General features: G+C 60.9%; 1 protein-coding gene across 1 annotated transcript in view; it reads right to left on the reverse strand.

Moving 5' to 3' along the window:
- LOC125437821 (heparan-alpha-glucosaminide N-acetyltransferase-like) overlaps window positions 1-3260 on the reverse strand; it is a 133448-nt gene extending 130188 nt beyond the window's left edge. The window contains exons 1-2 of the mRNA XM_048505828.1: window positions 3169-3260; window positions 792-868 (exon numbers count right to left, since the gene is read on the reverse strand). Coding sequence (XP_048361785.1) covers window positions 792-868; window positions 3169-3260 — 169 coding nt within the window. The remainder of the gene's footprint in view (window positions 1-791; window positions 869-3168) is intronic.
- Between the last annotated feature and the right edge of the window lie 13492 nt (window positions 3261-16752).

Raw genomic sequence — 16752 nt, forward strand, 5'->3', positions numbered from 1 at the left:
AAGTCACATGGATAACTCTAACTTCATGGATTCGGTGGGCTGGTGCCAACTGGCAGAGACAGAGGAACATTTCCAGAAACGTTTGCTGAGCGTTGACAAGTTGTAAGCGGAGATCCACCAAACCAATACTCTTGTGACTGAGGCCGGACTGGAAAATACATGTGGTTTCCCCAGATTAAACTGTGCATGTAATTAAAGCCTGTGTTATGAAGATGGCGATTCAGAAGTACCGTCAATTGATTTCTGAGCTAAAATACAGAGCGAGGCAATTATTGTACTTGGCATCAGCTAATCCATTTAACCGAGAGCCCAATAACAGGAAACCATTGTTACACAATATGTAACTCCGATTTGGGCGACTGTAACATGATCTTAAAAGCGTCTTTAGCTCTCAGAAGTCAATATACTTCTTGCAAAAAGGAAAGGTCAGCAGAACGGAGCTGTTACAGACCTTGCTTCAACCTAAAGAAAATGGCCTCGTAGACAAAGCACCGAGACAATAAAATTAAAGGATGAACTCTAGCTAAATAAAGTAATGGTCCTCCCACGGAAAGGCAAAATACAATTAGCATTCACATGCTTATTTTAAGATCAATATATTTTTTTTCCTGCTGATTTGCTGAAGAGGCTTTTATGAAGTTTAAGCAGAGTTCATTGTTAAATACTCCGTACCTATGGAGGATACGGTCAGCCATATTAACTCCTTTTCCTTTTGGAGATCAATAATGAGATTGCTGATTTGTGGAAAGTGCTTAGGGACGAAGGAAAGAAAAAGGGACGTTGTTCCATACCGTTCCATGCGGCGTGCTCGAAGAACCAGTAACCGCCTCCTCCGTAGTTTACGAATATCATGAGGGTAAGAGAAAGCCTGCCAAGGGAAAAACAACTGATAAGAATGACTGCCGGTTTTCAGGAGTACGACTGTTTTACCCACAAGGTTTGAAATAAAGGATTGAAGATCAGGTTGTTCCAACATTTATTTCTAGTTTACATTAAAAGAAAAAAAGGATTTGGTTGCCAGGAAAATGTTTAATACTGAATATCAGAGGCTTGGCTCCAAAGGGGGTGTGTGACGCACCAGCTGACTGCCCCTGCGAGCATGGCGAGGGCATGGTGGGGGCGTGGCGTTCCGGGGTGGGACAGGGGTGTTCCGGGGTGGGACGGGGGCGTGGCAGGAGTGGAGGATACACCAGTGCACCGGTCGCTTTCCCCCCCTCGCTCCGTCCCTGCTGAATATCTACTTGATTCCCTGCTATCTTAGATTTCTAGGGGCAGGGATTTTTTTTGCAGGGAACAATCAAATATGTAGCCACTATTCCTCAATCTCGGCTGAAGTGGTATTATTCAAGTACAGGTTGCACATGACCCTATAACATGAATGGATGTGCCAATTTTTTGCTAAAACCCCATCACTCAATTGAAGAGGAGAATGAGGAAAGTAGGGTTGCCAACTCTAACTGGGAATTCCTGGAGATTTGAGGATCACCTGGACACGGTGGAGTATAGGAAAGGGAAGAGGCTCAGCATGGATATAATGCCATAAAGGCAGTGGTGAAGCACCAAGGGGGAAGGGGGGGTGAACAATGCACTGGGTGTGTGCCCCTGTGGAGTGTGTCACAAATACACTTCACATATCCTTCCCTTATTTAATTGCAGACAGGAATGTAAACTCCTTCCTTGCTTATCTGTTGTTATGCACTCAATATCAGTGAAAGTCTTGAAAGAAGCAAAAAAAATGCTATTGTGCAATAGTTGACCTCCCAAAAAATCCTGTCGTCAACAGCCTTGCTCAGGTCTGAGGGTTGCAGCTTCCTTGGCTGAGTTCATTTCACCCCAGCTCAGCTAGGAATTGCAATACCGTTTTATAGTGATGTTCAGTGGATGCAGCGGACCAGTGAATCACCAAGCAGAGAAGGGGCTGCCTCTTCTGGCAGGTTTCCAATGCGGCACAAAGAGCAAGCCCCCTGGTTCCCATTGCCAGATTCCTTACGTTCATCTCCCCCATGCCTCGCACATTAGGAGAGGCACACCTCAAATACCAGCAGTAAAACTGTGAAGACACGTCTCTATTTATTACTTATTTCACAGAACGCAAGAGAAATATGCTACTGGTTTTGCTTCCATGCACTGTTGGAGTGCAAAACCATCGAGGGTTCCAGTGCGGAAAGATTTATGTAAGCTCAGGTTGCCAACTCTGGATTTTGGGAGTACCTGGAGGTTTGAAAGTAGGACCTAGGAGCGTGGGGTTTAGGGAGGGGAAGGTCTCGCCAGGAGAAGGGGAGTAAACGGGGCTTTCCCCACTTACCTTCTGCTGCGCGCTACTCCGGGAGACTCACAAACTCCTTCCCTTTCTCTTCCCAACAACAGGCACCTTGTAAGGTAGGTGGGGCTGAGAGAATTCTGAGAGAACTGTATCACCTCAGCAATTCTGAGAGAATTGTACCACGCCGCTCTTGCACCACTTCAGTGCGCGTCATTCCTGGCGCTGAAGAAACGGCACTTTTTGATGACCCTGCGCTTTGTCCTAGCATCTGCCTGGCGGAGCATGGGGTCGTGGGGAACCCCGAGAGGGCGCCAGGAATGACGCTCGCTGAGGGGGCGCGAGAGCGGCGCGCAGCCGAAGGTGAGTGGGGAAAGCCCCAACGTTTGAAACAAATCAATAACAAATAAATTGGCGATCGATGCAGTCTGGAGATCAGTTGTAATTCCAGGAGATTTCTAGCGCTGACCTGGAAATAGGTTATCCTGGTATAAACCCGACATTCCGCTCCCGGCAAGCAGACGTCTTGACCCCAGAAAAGCACGGTTGCGGAAATTGATAGCTCTGCTCATTTTGTGTAACAGGGAGACATCACCAACTGCTCTTTAATCTGCCTCAAAGGGGGGGAAATATTGTTTTTGGCACCAGAGAAATGTTTTAAAAAGAGAGAGGGGGTGAGATTAATTGGTTTTAGCTTAATGAATATCTTTCACAGCTGCCTAGAAGAATAATGTATAGGTGCTAATAGGGTGAACTGTAACCACGCCCACCCCACACAAAAAACAAACAAACAGGGGAGGGCCGATTCTTTTCTGGAAACTGGGCAACCAGAAGAACAGTCTGAAAGTTGCCAGATGCTAACTATTCTGTTTTACCCCTAGAAATCCTAATGGCCACTGTAGATGTACTTTATTTCATTTATCTCTGTCTGACTGGGCACCGCTTTCTGCATACCTCCACGGTAGTACACAGGTGTGACGGCGTTCAAGAGGATGACCATTACGCCTTTTATTTTACTTAACGGCTCGTGCAGGAAATTGAAGGTTATATTACAGATCAATGAATGGAGAGAGGGACTAAGACAGTCTCGGTCAGCACCAGAAGGATAGATGGCATTAATTAATTCTCCATGGCGTTGGAAAGACGACGAGCCACTCTCTTCTTTGCAGCCGTGATGGACGAGGAAATGACCCCCTTCTAGCCAGCATTATTGATTACGGAAAGATGGGCGATTTCTACCGGCACGTTTCTACATAATGGGCAGGGTTAATAAAATAGATCCCATCTTGGGCTCTGTTCCCAGTGCTCTGTCTCTTGTTCCAGCCTAAAGTTTATCATCTTTTCCCCCATATCAAGGCTTTGTAGAATTTTCAGAATTGCATGTTTTACAATTAGACTAGAAGAAGACTCACAAGAACTTGTGGGGGAGAGAAAATCCCGGTTTCCTCCATTCCTACCGGCAGCTCTTTGCCTCCCCTAGCTGCCGCTTCTGGCTAATTTCGTTCCTCACATCATCATCCTTTCTTTGTCCTAGTGGTGGCGAACCTAGTGGTGGCAAACCAATTGGCCATGCTGGCAGGGGCTGATGGGAATTGTAGTCCATAACATCTGGAGTGCCAAAGGTTCGCCACCACGGTGGACCTAGCATCTGCCTGGCAGTCATCAGTTTTTACACCCCGTTTTTAGGCTGCAGCAGCAATCTAAAATTCTTCAGTGCTCAGAGTGTTGAACTATGATCAGGGAGCTCTGGGTTCGAATCCCCATTCCACCACAGGAACCTGCTGGGCAACCTTTCTCCAGTTGCACACGCTCAGACTAACCCATCTCAAAAGGCAGTGGTGAGAGTAAAATGGAGGAGAGAACAATGTAAATTGCGTTTGGTCCCCTTTAAAGAGAACTGTGCGGTATAAGAAGAAGAAGAAGAAGAGTTTGGCTTTATACCCCCCCTTTCTCTCCTGCAGGACACTCAAGGGGGCTTACAATCTCCTTGCCCCTACCCCCTCACAACAAACACCCTGTGAGGTAGGTGGCGCTGAGAGACCTCCGAGAAGCTGTGACTAGCCCAAGGTCACCCAGCTGGCATGTGTGGGAGTGTACAGGCTAATCTGAATTCCCCAGAGAAGCCTCCACAGCTCAGGCGGCAGAGCGGGGAATCAAACCCGGTTCCTCCAGATTAGATGCAGGAGCTCTTAACCTACGCCACAATGTAAGTTGTGTTCGGTCCCCTTTAAAGAGAACTGTGTGGCATAAGTGAAGTAAATGAAGGAACTAATAAAAATATTGTTGGCAGCCTCTCACGTAAACACTGCTGCTTCGTGGAGTTCAAAAGCTGAGCACTTATGGGGGGAGAAAAATGAAGAGGTGCTCAGATTATTGTTTCGTACTTGGCGTTATCATCATTTCACTGTATCTAATAAGCAAGTAGGTTCATAGCACCAGTCAGCAAAGCCAACCATTCACCCGCTACATCCCTTCATGAGGCCTCGATGCGCACACGCACATCTCACAAACGCACTTTGTTATTGAGGGCATTTCCCTGCTTTTTCATTCTTCTTGGGCGATAGGTTAATTACAGTGGCCATCCAATTAAATTTCACGTGTGATTTTTCCCCGATATCACGGTCCTGTTAAACCTACCTGGAAGCCTTAAGCAGCACATACTGCAACTATAATCCCTAGAATTAAGCCAATCACCACTTGGGGCTTCCTGTATCCAGATGTTTCCTGTAATCAGCGGCTCATGTTCCAGACCATTTTGACCCTCAATGACTACATAGTAGAAGTCTTCACTGGATGCCACGGCCTATAAGGGCTTGTGTTCTGTTATTGCTGCCTTCTGCCTAGGATGCCTTATAGCTGTAGCAGCATCGGATGGCTGGCACTTGTCCCAGTAAGAGAATTCATGGAACAGCAGGCTTGCCTTAACTTCGCATAATCTCATCAATTGCTGCATTGCACACACAGCCTCTCCGGATCTAAACTTCAGTTCCATATGGAACCTATGCAGAAAAACCCCATGTGACCCAATTAAATGGAATTTAGAGCACCTGTTTTGAAAATCGGAGAGGCTGAGGGTACCAGGAAGAGGAAAGGAGGGAAACAAGGAACTCAATTGCATTGCCAATGGAGCATTTGATATTTCACATTTCATGTATCGCTTATAGTTCTAACAGGAAAGGAGCATTTCAGATCCTCTGAAGATGCCAGCCACAGATGCAGGCAAAACGTCAGGAGAGAATGCTGCTAGAACACGGCCACGCAGCCCGGAAACCACACAGCACCCCAAGGAGCACTTTGGTTTGCACTGCAAGGATGACGAACCCATTTTTATAAAGAATAAAACAGTGTTGGGATGTTCCAGATGTTCCAGCTATTAGAGACCCAACCCATCATTGCTTCACTCCAATACAATCATTTAACTGATGCTCTTAGAATTCCTTTAATCTTAGATAATCTTGATCCTTACTTTTGCGAAAGTGTAGCAAAATATCTTTTAAAGATTATAGACACAATGCTAGATGGCTACTAAGCATTAGATTGATATCATCATCACAACAACAACAATGTTGGTTACATTAACTATTTGCTACTGGTATACTGTACCTACCTCTGTCAGTAACCTGTGGGTTCACGGTCACCCAAAGTCAAATAACTTGTGGGTGATTCGTTGAGAGATGTCGTAGTTTTGTTATTGATTGCCAGATGGTGTGACAACTGAAGGCTGTGGCAACCTATTGGAGTCAAATCAATTGTTTGCCCATTTCCTCGCCCCCTATCCCTGTGTTAGGTGCCGCTCTAACAAACTCTGTGTTTTATAGTGGAGTGTTGATACTGTATGCTGTTGTGATGCCTGGGCTCTGTGGGTGGGTCTTCAGTCTGGTCTGTGGAGAGGTGTATGGGAATGGCACTTTTGATGAGTCCATTTGGACCAAACTATTGATAAGACTCTGAATGGTTGTTGTATTTATCTGTCTTTTATGGACAATTGTTTTATTGGTTTGCACCATTAAAGGCTTGTCTGTCTGCCCAGCTATTAGAGTTGACCAGTTTCAACTAAGGATGCTTTCCCTGATACAATGTCTGAGGTGGAAAGACTGGTGGTGGGGAGCGGCTCTCAACATCCAGTGGGTAGACTTTCACTAGAATGGCAGCATTTTAGAGGTGTGTGGAGAAATGGCTCCTCCCCCCTTTTTTTCCTTTTGCCTCCTCCCCTTCCCCAACCAGGAACCAGAGATTTGGAGGACTTAGAAATCCCAGAGAAACATCAGGAAATGCTACCTGACCTAGGGGGAAATGATATCTTGACCCAGCCTGACCTGGTCAAAGGAGGGTGGGGTCTGGGATCTGATAAATTGAGGGGAAGAGAGAGGCGAGGCCTCTTTTGCTCAGGTCTCTCTGGAGGAGGGCAGAGCTCTTGCCTGAACTGGGAAGGCGGCAGCCATTTTCTGGACCATGCGCCAGGTAATGTGAGCTCTTTGCAAATTGCATCATTTTAAGCTTTAAGGACCTACCCTGGTTTCCACCATCTACAAGCCAGGGTATGTATTAGTGATAGGGGAAGGGGATTTGCGTTTTATCTCCTTTGTTTTGTAAACCCTTGCTTCATCTGGTGCGGTGCTAAAAGATGCTTGTGACTGTTTTACTTTTACTTTTACTTAAAATACTTTTTAAAACCTTAGATGTGGAGGACAGTTCTCTGTACCATGTATGCCCCACTGTCTTGGACATGCTATTTAAACAGGAGGAAGAGGAAGGCTGAGCAGCTTTTCCTCCAAGACCCACATCCAGTGGGTAGACTACCCTTTTGGAACCCAGGAGAGTAGTGGGTAGACTACCCTTTTGGAACCCAGCTTTTCCTCCAGGACCCACATCCAGTGGGTAGATCTACCCTTTGGAACCCAGGAGAGGGAAACCAAGGGGAAAACTGGGGCAGAGGCCTCACGCAGTTGGAAAGGAAGCTGGGAAATCCTGATCTTCCCCAGCGGGCAGTCTTCAAATGATCAGGTGGTGGCAGCCTACCCAGAAAGAAAGTTTGCCCTCCCCAGGAAAAGTTGGCAACTCCTGGAGGTGTGCAGAGTGCGAAATAGGGCCTGCCAGCCAAAAGCAAGCTCGTTTCGCCACAAGGTGTATTTGAATTCTGGAGGTGTGGAATGGCATAGTATAGCCCAGTCTCATGTGATCTCAGAAGCTAAGCAGAGTTGGTCCTCGTATGGGAAACCAAGGAAGACAGTAGTTTACTGGTGGCCCCCAGCCACAAGGACATTCGGCTGCCTTCCACATAAGCCAAGGCCTTTTTGGCACTGGCTCCTATCTGGTGGAACTCACTCTTGGTGGACGTCAGGGCCTTGTGGGATGTAAATCAATTCTGCAGGGCTTGTAAGACCGAATTATTCCACTGGGCCCACAATGCCTGGTCCATAACTGTGTCATCTCAGCCCCTTGAATTTGTGCCCCCTCCTCTCTCACCCATACGATTTTTTGTTAAATTATTTGAATCCCACCACCAGAACCGGTTGTTAAATTATTTGAATCCCACCACTGGATGATTGGCATGGTTGTGGGTGCTCTTTTCTGTATGCCTGTGCAGCCGTTCCTGCAGGAAATAAAACAAGTGCAAAGGTGCAAAAGCAACCTGGATCGTTTCATGGGCTCCAATTGCTACCTGCATGGCTTGCATGGGACAGGGAAAAGGAAAACAGGTTCTTCTATAACAACTGCAACACATTACATATTTGCTGTGTGGAATCCACCATGGTAGAGTAAAAAGAAAAAAGAGTGGAGAAAATGTAAGAGATAAAAGTGAAATAAGGTATTAGAAGTAACAGGAAAAAACTGCCCCATGAAAAACGTCAGGGGGGTGTTATCTAGGTAATTGAGATGCATTCCCAAAACCATGTAACTGCTTAAAGTAACAAACTAATGCTGCTATAAAGATATATATAACAAGTCTGCTATATGTATCCACTGCCATCTGTGCATTCTTTCCTTGATTTTTTTCTTTATGGCTTCACATACTTTGTAGACAACTAGGCTTCCCCTGGTACCTCTGTCCCATGAGAACTGTATAACATCCGTTATCTTGTGGGGCAGGAAGTCAGGTGGCTCTCTCTTGCTATCTGCCACTGACCTTGGGGCCCCTTAGCTCCAAAGTCTGTTTTTCACAACTTTTTGGGGAAACGGGAGGGGGCTTTCAATGGGGGATAAAGGGGACTGTGAATGCCAGCTTCAACAGAACTGCTTTGCCAAGTATGGTGCTTCGATACCTCTTCAATAAACGCTACTGATCAATACTTCAGAGTCCGTTTATTGGCTTAAGGTTCCGAGTCCTAACAAAAAAAGAACAACCAGTTGTACAAAGTTTGTACTTCAAAGATAGAAAAGAAGTTGGGCCAAGAGATGAGTTGTTCCAACACACACAAATACATATTTGTGAGCTCCCACAGGCACCTGGTGGGCCACTGCAAGTAGCAGAGTGCTGGACTAGATGGACTCTGGTCTGATCCAGCAGGCTAGTTCTTATGTTCTTATGTTCTTATATAAACCATATCTTGAAAGGAAAATCTTGTGTATAGTTTAAGTGAAGTAACAATACAAAAAAAGCTGGAACTTTCCGATCTCAGCTTCTACAGAGGAGAGTAATTTGGATGAACAGAAATGGTCAAATATTCCCCCATCAGAAACACCCCCATCAGATTCAATCACAGTGATGGGGCTGATACTGAAATTTAGCCGAGTGGCTTTCTATTCCTCCCTTTTCCTTAAGGAGTCTCAAAGTGGCTTAGAATAGCCTCTCAAACTCCCTGTTCCCCTACAACAGACACCGTGTGAGGCAGGAGGGGCTGGGAGAGTTCAGAGAGAGCTGTTGACTGGCCCAGGGCACCTAGAAGGCTTCATGTGGGGGAGCAGGGAAACAAATCCAGTTCACCAAATAAGACTCCACCGCTTATGTGGAGGATTGTGGAATCAAACCTGGTTCTCCAGATTAAAGCGTACTGCTCTTAACCACTACACCACACAGACATCTTGACATTTACTGACCTATTTGGTAATAAAGAATAGATTTGGCTGTATTGTCGAAGGCTTTCACGGCCGGATTCAAGTGGTTCTGATGCGTTTTCTGGGCTGTGTGGCCATGGTCTGGTGGACCTTGTTCCTAACATTTTGCCTGCATCTGTGGCGAAAATTACACACTGTGAGTAACGGACTTCCTTCTGCGATACACCTCTGAAGATGCCAGCCACAGATGCAGGCGAAACGTTAGGAACAGACCACAGCCACACAGCCTGGAAAACCCACCAGAACCAATAGATTTGGCTGTTCACAGCACATGCCAGGATTCTCTGGAAGGAAATTCAAAAGCCATTGATGACTCCATAGGGTTTTCAAGGCAAGAGACTTTCAGAGGTGGTTTGCCATCGCCTGCCTGTGTGTAGGAATCCTGGTCTTCCTTAAGTGACCTCCCATCTAAATACCAACCAGGGCCAACCCTGCTTAGCTTCCAAGATCAGATGCATGCAGGCTAGCCTGGGCTATCCAGGTCAGGGCGACACAGCACCTACCCACTGAAAACCTACCGGGTCACCATGCGCCAGCTGAGCCTTGACAGTACTTTCTACCACCAGACCTGAAGCCCTTTGCAACCCCCCTGCCTCCTGATGGCACAGGAAACCTGAAAACTGCCACAATGCACAATATATTTTTCAACCCAAGAGGCCACACTGGCAGCTAACTGCACAGGCTGCCTACAGATGGCAAAACGACAAAAACCTTTCATTTCCTGTTCTACAGATTCACATGAACTGTATCTGTGGGCGCTGCGCAGTCCATATTGTTCTACTGCTTTCGTCCCGGTCTAATTATGCACATGATTTCCTTTCTCTCTTGTGGGTTCTTCGCCGGCTTGCCCTGCAAACAAATTAGCACCTTTGTCTCGTTTTGTAAGCCATAACACCGTTTTTCTCTCCTTCCCCCCCCCCTCCTTTCCATTAGAGAAAGGCCCTTTTGTGCTCGCCCGCTATCTCCGATGATCCGACACTATCAATCGGAAGCGTGTCAGTGCTTGCTTGGAACACATTAGAATATTTGTACCACTTATCTTTCCCCTCTAATGCTCAGGTACCTGGGGTGATTTATTAACCGTTGCCATTGTGAGGAAAAGTATTTCTCGGGGGGGTGGGGGGGGGGGGGGGTGGGGGGGGGGGGGGGTGGGGGGGGGGGGGGGTGGGGGGGGGGGGGGGTGGGGGGGGGGGGGGGTGGGGGGGGGGGGGGGTGGGGGGGGGGGGGGGTGGGGGGGGGGGGGGGTGGGGGGGGGGGGGGGTGGGGGGGGGGGGGGGTGGGGGGGGGGGGGGGTGGGGGGGGGGGGGGGTGGGGGGGGGGGGGGGTGGGGGGGGGGGGGGGTGGGGGGGGGGGGGGGTGGGGGGGGGGGGGGGTGGGGGGGGGGGGGGGTGGGGGGGGGGGGGGGTGGGGGGGGGGGGGGGTGGGGGGGGGGGGGGGTGGGGGGGGGGGGGGGTGGGGGGGGGGGGGGGTGGGGGGGGGGGGGGGTGGGGGGGGGGGGGGGTGGGGGGGGGGGGGGGTGGGGGGGGGGGGGGGTGGGGGGGGGGGGGGGTGGGGGGGGGGGGGGGTGGGGGGGGGGGGGGGTGGGGGGGGGGGGGGGTGGGGGGGGGGGGGGGTGGGGGGGGGGGGGGGTGGGGGGGGGGGGGGGTGGGGGGGGGGGGGGGTGGGGGGGGGGGGGGGTGGGGGGGGGGGGGGGTGGGGGGGGGGGGGGGTGGGGGGGGGGGGGGGTGGGGGGGGGGGGGGGTGGGGGGGGGGGGGGGTGGGGGGGGGGGGGGGTGGGGGGGGGGGGGGGTGGGGGGGGGGGGGGGTGGGGGGGGGGGGGGGTGGGGGGGGGGGGGGGTGGGGGGGGGGGGGGGTGGGGGGGGGGGGGGGTGGGGGGGGGGGGGGGTGGGGGGGGGGGGGGGTGGGGGGGGGGGGGGGTGGGGGGGGGGGGGGGTGGGGGGGGGGGGGGGTGGGGGGGGGGGGGGGTGGGGGGGGGGGGGGGTGGGGGGGGGGGGGGGTGGGGGGGGGGGGGGGTGGGGGGGGGGGGGGGTGGGGGGGGGGGGGGGTGGGGGGGGGGGGGGGTGGGGGGGGGGGGGGGTGGGGGGGGGGGGGGGTGGGGGGGGGGGGGGGTGGGGGGGGGGGGGGGTGGGGGGGGGGGGGGGTGGGGGGGGGGGGGGGTGGGGGGGGGGGGGGGTGGGGGGGGGGGGGGGTGGGGGGGGGGGGGGGTGGGGGGGGGGGGGGGTGGGGGGGGGGGGGGGTGGGGGGGGGGGGGGGTGGGGGGGGGGGGGGGTGGGGGGGGGGGGGGGTGGGGGGGGGGGGGGGTGGGGGGGGGGGGGGGTGGGGGGGGGGGGGGGTGGGGGGGGGGGGGGGTGGGGGGGGGGGGGGGTGGGGGGGGGGGGGGGTGGGGGGGGGGGGGGGTGGGGGGGGGGGGGGGTGGGGGGGGGGGGGGGTGGGGGGGGGGGGGGGTGGGGGGGGGGGGGGGTGGGGGGGGGGGGGGGTGGGGGGGGGGGGGGGTGGGGGGGGGGGGGGGTGGGGGGGGGGGGGGGTGGGGGGGGGGGGGGGTGGGGGGGGGGGGGGGTGGGGGGGGGGGGGGGTGGGGGGGGGGGGGGGTGGGGGGGGGGGGGGGTGGGGGGGGGGGGGGGTGGGGGGGGGGGGGGGTGGGGGGGGGGGGGGGTGGGGGGGGGGGGGGGTGGGGGGGGGGGGGGGTGGGGGGGGGGGGGGGTGGGGGGGGGGGGGGGTGGGGGGGGGGGGGGGTGGGGGGGGGGGGGGGTGGGGGGGGGGGGGGGTGGGGGGGGGGGGGGGTGGGGGGGGGGGGGGGTGGGGGGGGGGGGGGGTGGGGGGGGGGGGGGGTGGGGGGGGGGGGGGGTGGGGGGGGGGGGGGGTGGGGGGGGGGGGGGGTGGGGGGGGGGGGGGGTGGGGGGGGGGGGGGGTGGGGGGGGGGGGGGGTGGGGGGGGGGGGGGGTGGGGGGGGGGGGGGGTGGGGGGGGGGGGGGGTGGGGGGGGGGGGGGGTGGGGGGGGGGGGGGGTGGGGGGGGGGGGGGGTGGGGGGGGGGGGGGGTGGGGGGGGGGGGGGGTGGGGGGGGGGGGGGGTGGGGGGGGGGGGGGGTGGGGGGGGGGGGGGGTGGGGGGGGGGGGGGGTGGGGGGGGGGGGGGGTGGGGGGGGGGGGGGGTGGGGGGGGGGGGGGGTGGGGGGGGGGGGGGGTGGGGGGGGGGGGGGGTGGGGGGGGGGGGGGGTGGGGGGGGGGGGGGGTGGGGGGGGGGGGGGGTGGGGGGGGGGGGGGGTGGGGGGGGGGGGGGGTGGGGGGGGGGGGGGGTGGGGGGGGGGGGGGGTGGGGGGGGGGGGGGGTGGGGGGGGGGGGGGGTGGGGGGGGGGGGGGGTGGGGGGGGGGGGGGGTGGGGGGGGGGGGGGGTGGGGGGGGGGGGGGGTGGGGGGGGGGGGGGGTGGGGGGGGGGGGGGGTGGGGGGGGGGGGGGGTGGGGGGGGGGGGGGGTGGGGGGGGGGGGGGGTGGGGGGGGGGGGGGGTGGGGGGGGGGGGGGGTGGGGGGGGGGGGGGGTGGGGGGGGGGGGGGGTGGGGGGGGGGGGGGGTGGGGGGGGGGGGGGGTGGGGGGGGGGGGGGGTGGGGGGGGGGGGGGGTGGGGGGGGGGGGGGGTGGGGGGGGGGGGGGGTGGGGGGGGGGGGGGGTGGGGGGGGGGGGGGGTGGGGGGGGGGGGGGGTGGGGGGGGGGGGGGGTGGGGGGGGGGGGGGGTGGGGGGGGGGGGGGGTGGGGGGGGGGGGGGGTGGGGGGGGGGGGGGGTGGGGGGGGGGGGGGGTGGGGGGGGGGGGGGGTGGGGGGGGGGGGGGGTGGGGGGGGGGGGGGGTGGGGGGGGGGGGGGGTGGGGGGGGGGGGGGGTGGGGGGGGGGGGGGGTGGGGGGGGGGGGGGGTGGGGGGGGGGGGGGGTGGGGGGGGGGGGGGGTGGGGGGGGGGGGGGGTGGGGGGGGGGGGGGGTGGGGGGGGGGGGGGGTGGGGGGGGGGGGGGGTGGGGGGGGGGGGGGGTGGGGGGGGGGGGGGGTGGGGGGGGGGGGGGGTGGGGGGGGGGGGGGGTGGGGGGGGGGGGGGGTGGGGGGGGGGGGGGGTGGGGGGGGGGGGGGGTGGGGGGGGGGGGGGGTGGGGGGGGGGGGGGGTGGGGGGGGGGGGGGGTGGGGGGGGGGGGGGGTGGGGGGGGGGGGGGGTGGGGGGGGGGGGGGGTGGGGGGGGGGGGGGGTGGGGGGGGGGGGGGGTGGGGGGGGGGGGGGGTGGGGGGGGGGGGGGGTGGGGGGGGGGGGGGGTGGGGGGGGGGGGGGGTGGGGGGGGGGGGGGGTGGGGGGGGGGGGGGGTGGGGGGGGGGGGGGGTGGGGGGGGGGGGGGGTGGGGGGGGGGGGGGGTGGGGGGGGGGGGGGGTGGGGGGGGGGGGGGGTGGGGGGGGGGGGGGGTGGGGGGGGGGGGGGGTGGGGGGGGGGGGGGGTGGGGGGGGGGGGGGGTGGGGGGGGGGGGGGGTGGGGGGGGGGGGGGGTGGGGGGGGGGGGGGGTGGGGGGGGGGGGGGGTGGGGGGGGGGGGGGGTGGGGGGGGGGGGGGGTGGGGGGGGGGGGGGGTGGGGGGGGGGGGGGGTGGGGGGGGGGGGGGGTGGGGGGGGGGGGGGGTGGGGGGGGGGGGGGGTGGGGGGGGGGGGGGGTGGGGGGGGGGGGGGGTGGGGGGGGGGGGGGGTGGGGGGGGGGGGGGGTGGGGGGGGGGGGGGGTGGGGGGGGGGGGGGGTGGGGGGGGGGGGGGGTGGGGGGGGGGGGGGGTGGGGGGGGGGGGGGGTGGGGGGGGGGGGGGGTGGGGGGGGGGGGGGGTGGGGGGGGGGGGGGGTGGGGGGGGGGGGGGGTGGGGGGGGGGGGGGGTGGGGGGGGGGGGGGGTGGGGGGGGGGGGGGGTGGGGGGGGGGGGGGGTGGGGGGGGGGGGGGGTGGGGGGGGGGGGGGGTGGGGGGGGGGGGGGGTGGGGGGGGGGGGGGGTGGGGGGGGGGGGGGGTGGGGGGGGGGGGGGGTGGGGGGGGGGGGGGGTGGGGGGGGGGGGGGGTGGGGGGGGGGGGGGGTGGGGGGGGGGGGGGGTGGGGGGGGGGGGGGGTGGGGGGGGGGGGGGGTGGGGGGGGGGGGGGGTGGGGGGGGGGGGGGGTGGGGGGGGGGGGGGGTGGGGGGGGGGGGGGGTGGGGGGGGGGGGGGGTGGGGGGGGGGGGGGGTGGGGGGGGGGGGGGGTGGGGGGGGGGGGGGGTGGGGGGGGGGGGGGGTGGGGGGGGGGGGGGGTGGGGGGGGGGGGGGGTGGGGGGGGGGGGGGGTGGGGGGGGGGGGGGGTGGGGGGGGGGGGGGGTGGGGGGGGGGGGGGGTGGGGGGGGGGGGGGGTGGGGGGGGGGGGGGGTGGGGGGGGGGGGGGGTGGGGGGGGGGGGGGGTGGGGGGGGGGGGGGGTGGGGGGGGGGGGGGGTGGGGGGGGGGGGGGGTGGGGGGGGGGGGGGGTGGGGGGGGGGGGGGGTGGGGGGGGGGGGGGGTGGGGGGGGGGGGGGGTGGGGGGGGGGGGGGGTGGGGGGGGGGGGGGGTGGGGGGGGGGGGGGGTGGGGGGGGGGGGGGGTGGGGGGGGGGGGGGGTGGGGGGGGGGGGGGGTGGGGGGGGGGGGGGGTGGGGGGGGGGGGGGGTGGGGGGGGGGGGGGGTGGGGGGGGGGGGGGGTGGGGGGGGGGGGGGGTGGGGGGGGGGGGGGGTGGGGGGGGGGGGGGGTGGGGGGGGGGGGGGGTGGGGGGGGGGGGGGGTGGGGGGGGGGGGGGGTGGGGGGGGGGGGGGGTGGGGGGGGGGGGGGGTGGGGGGGGGGGGGGGTGGGGGGGGGGGGGGGTGGGGGGGGGGGGGGGGGGGGGGGGGGGGGGGTGGGGGGGGGGGGGGGAGGGGGGGGGGGGGGGGGGGGGGGGGGGGGGGGGGGGGGGGGGGGGAGTGGGGGGGGGGGGGGGGGGGGGGGGGGGGGGGGAGGGTGGGGGGGGCGGCGGGGGGGGGGGGGGTGGGGTGGGGGGGGGGGGTGGGGGGGGGGGGGGGGGGGGGGGGGGGGGGGGGGGGGGGGGGGGGGGAGGGGGGGGGGGGGGGAGAGGCCAGAGAGACGGAGAGAGGAAGGCTAGGTGGTCAGATTCCTAAGTGATCTCAGAGAGACAGAGAAAAAGGATCAGTGTACACCTGAGGCTAGGTGGCCTGGTACTGGTGGGAGACTAAAGGGAAACCTATTATGTAGAGACAATCCTAAGCCAATGTAAAATCCCTTTGGAGATGAGGGTGGGTGTTTTAGAAGTCTGTTCTGGACCGTGTGTGGAAGGTTTATCCTTGCAGTGTCACTTGTGCATGTTTAAAGCTAAAGTCTGAACTGAAAAGCCATTTTACTGAAACTGCTTGTATTTTTGTAACCGCTAAGAAGCATCTGCCTAAAGTAATGCTTACATGTCTCTCTGAAATAATAACCTGAGTGGAGAAGTTTATAAAATAAAACCTAGTTTTGTGTTGATCTTTCAAAAGCTTCTCTATAAGTTCCATTTGTTTTACCTCAGTTTCTGGTGGCAGCATTTATATTGGGGGTGGGGGGGGGGGGGGGTGGGGGGGGGGGGGGGTGGGGGGGGGGGGGGGTGGGGGGGGGGGGGGGTGGGGGGGGGGGGGGGTGGGGGGGGGGGGGGAACCTGCGGCTCTCCAGATGTTCTCAGGGTCCATACCCCATCAGCCTCTGTCAGCATGGCCAATTGGCCATGCTGGTAGGGGCTGATGGGAATTGTAGTTCCTGAACATCTGGAGAGCCGCAGGTTCCCTACCCCTGGACTAGCCCAAGGTCACCCAGCTGGCATGTGTGGCTGCAGTGGCAATCTAAAATTCTTCAGTGCTCAGAGTGTAGGACTATGATCAGGGAGATCTGGGTTCGAATCCCCATTCCACCACAGGAGCCTGCTGGGCAACCTTTCTTCAGTTGCACACGCTCAGACTAACCCATCTCAAAAGGCTGTGGTGAGAATAAAATGGAGGAGAGAACAATGTAAGTTGCGTTCGGTCCCCTTTAAAGAGAACTGTGCGGAGGAAGAAGAGGAAGAAGAGGAGGAAGAGGAAGAAGAGGAAGAAGAGGAAGAAGAGGAAGAGTTTGGCTTTATACCCCCCCCCTTTCTCTCCTGCAGGAGATTCAAAGGGGCTGACAATCTCCTTGCCCTTCCCCCCTCACAACAAACACCCTGTGAGGTAGGTGGGGCTGAGAGAGCTCCAAGAAGCTGTGACTCGCCCAAGGTCACCCAGCTGGCATGTGTGGGAGTGTACAGGCTAATCTGAATTCCCCAGATAAACCTCCACAGCTCAGGCGGCAGAGTTGGGAATCAAACCCAGTTCCTCCAGATTAGATACACGAGCTCTTAACCTCCTACGCCACTGCTGCTCCTATGTATTATTAACCCTATGTATTTA

This window comes from Sphaerodactylus townsendi, linkage group LG08 (assembly GCF_021028975.2).
Source record: "Sphaerodactylus townsendi isolate TG3544 linkage group LG08, MPM_Stown_v2.3, whole genome shotgun sequence".
NCBI classification, from domain to species: Eukaryota; Metazoa; Chordata; class Lepidosauria; order Squamata; family Sphaerodactylidae; genus Sphaerodactylus; species Sphaerodactylus townsendi.